The sequence below is a fragment of the Coturnix japonica genome, unplaced genomic scaffold (genome assembly GCF_001577835.2).
Source record: "Coturnix japonica isolate 7356 unplaced genomic scaffold, Coturnix japonica 2.1 chrUnrandom458, whole genome shotgun sequence".
Lineage (NCBI taxonomy): Eukaryota > Metazoa > Chordata > Aves > Galliformes > Phasianidae > Coturnix > Coturnix japonica.
The window spans coordinates 140,390-142,304 of record NW_015439872.1 but is presented as its reverse complement, the minus strand read 5'-3'; the positions used below and the strand labels follow the sequence as shown (position 1 = coordinate 142,304).

At 47.2% G+C, this 1,915-nt stretch overlaps 1 protein-coding gene across 6 annotated transcripts in view; it reads left to right on the top strand.

Moving 5' to 3' along the window:
- Window positions 1–1,915, top strand: part of LOC107307002 (methyl-CpG-binding domain protein 2-like) — a 26,601-nt gene that overhangs the window by 11,805 nt on the left and 12,881 nt on the right. For all 6 annotated transcript variants that reach the window (XM_015850439.2, XM_015850436.2, XM_032441651.1 and 3 more), the window contains exon 3: window positions 50–187. In XM_015850439.2, coding sequence (XP_015705925.1) covers window positions 50–187 — 138 coding nt within the window. The remainder of the gene's footprint in view (window positions 1–49; window positions 188–1,915) is intronic.

The window sequence follows — 1,915 nt, the reverse complement described above, 5'->3', positions numbered from 1 at the left end:
CCCATAAGACCCCAATCCCCTATTTAACCTTATAGGGTTTCTTTTATAGGGTAAACCCGACCTCAATACGGCTCTTCCCATCCGTCAGACCGCCTCCATCTTCAAACAACCCGTCACCAAAGTCACCAACCACCCCGATAACAAGGTCAGGGCCGACCCGCAACGACTGGCCGAGCAACCCCGACAGGTAAGAAAACCCTATAAGACCCTATAAGACCCCATAAGATCCTATAGGATCCTATAAGACCCTATAGAACCCATTGGACCCCATTGGAACCAATAGGACCCCATAGTAATCAATAGGACCCCATAAGACCCCATAAGACCCTATAAGATCCCATAGGACCCATAAAAACCCATAGGACCCCATAAGACCCCATAAGACCCTATAGAACCCATAGGAATCAATAGGACCCCATAGGTTTCAATAGGACCCCATAAGACCCTATAAGACCCCATAGAACCCATAGGGATGAATAGGACCCCATAGGACCCTATAAGACCCCGTAAGACCCATAAGACCCTATAAGACCCCATAGGAATCAATAGGACCCCATAGAACCCCATAAGACCCTATAAGACCCTATAAGACCCTATAGGCCCTATAGGAATCAATAGGACCCCATAGGACCCTATAAGACCCTATAAGACCCCATAAGACCCCATAGGAATCAATAGGACCCCATTAGACCCTATAAGACCCCATAGGATCCCATAGACCCTATAAGACCCCATAAGACCCCATAGGAATCAATAGGACCCCATAGACCCCATAAGACCCTATAAGACCCCATAGGACCCTATAAGACCCTATAGGATCCTATAAGACCCCATAAGACCCCATAGACCCCATAGACCCCATAGGAATCAATAGGACCCCATAAGACCCTATAAGACCCCATTAGACCCTATAGAACCCATAAGACCCCATAAGACCCCATAAGACCCCATAGGAATCAATAGGACCCCATAAGACCCCATAGACCCCATAAGACCCCATAGGACCCCATAAGACCCCATAGGAATCAATAGGACCCCATAGGACCCCATAAGACCCCATAGGAATCAATAGGACCCCATAAGACCCCATAGGACCCCATAAGACCCTATAAGACCCCATAGAACCCAATAAGACCCTATTAGACCCCATAGGACCCCATAAGACCCTATAAGACCCCATAGAACCCATAAGACCCTATAAGACTCCATAAGACCCCATAGGAATCAATAGGACCCCATAAGATCCTATAAGACCCTATAGGACCCCATAAGACCCCATAAGACCCCATAAGATCCTATAAGATCCTATAAGACCCCATAGGATCCTATAAGACCCTATAGGCCCTATGGGAATCAATGGGACCCCATAAGACCCCATAGACCCTATAAGACCCCATAGGAATGAATAGGACCCCATAGGACCCCATAAGACCCTATAGAACCCATAGGAATCAATAGGACCCCATAGGAATCAATAGGACTCCATAGGAATCAATAGGACCCCATAAGACCCTATAAGACCCTATAAGACCCCATAGGAATCAATAGGACCCCAGAAGACCCTATAAGACCCATAAGACCCCATAAGACCCCATAGCAGTCAATAGGACCCCATAAGACCCCATAGACCCTATTAGATCCCATTAGACCCTATAAAACCCTATAAGACCCCATAAACGCTATAAGACCCCATAGGAATGAATAGGACCCCATAAACCCCATAGAAACCATAAGTCCCTACAAGACCCCATAGGACCCCATAGGAAACAATAGGACCCCATAAGACCCCATAAGACCCCATAAACCCCATAGGACCCCATAGGACCCTATAAGACCCCATAAAAACCCTATAAGACCCCATAGGACCCCATAGAGCTCCATAGGATCCAATGGAGCCCCATAGACTCCCATTGGA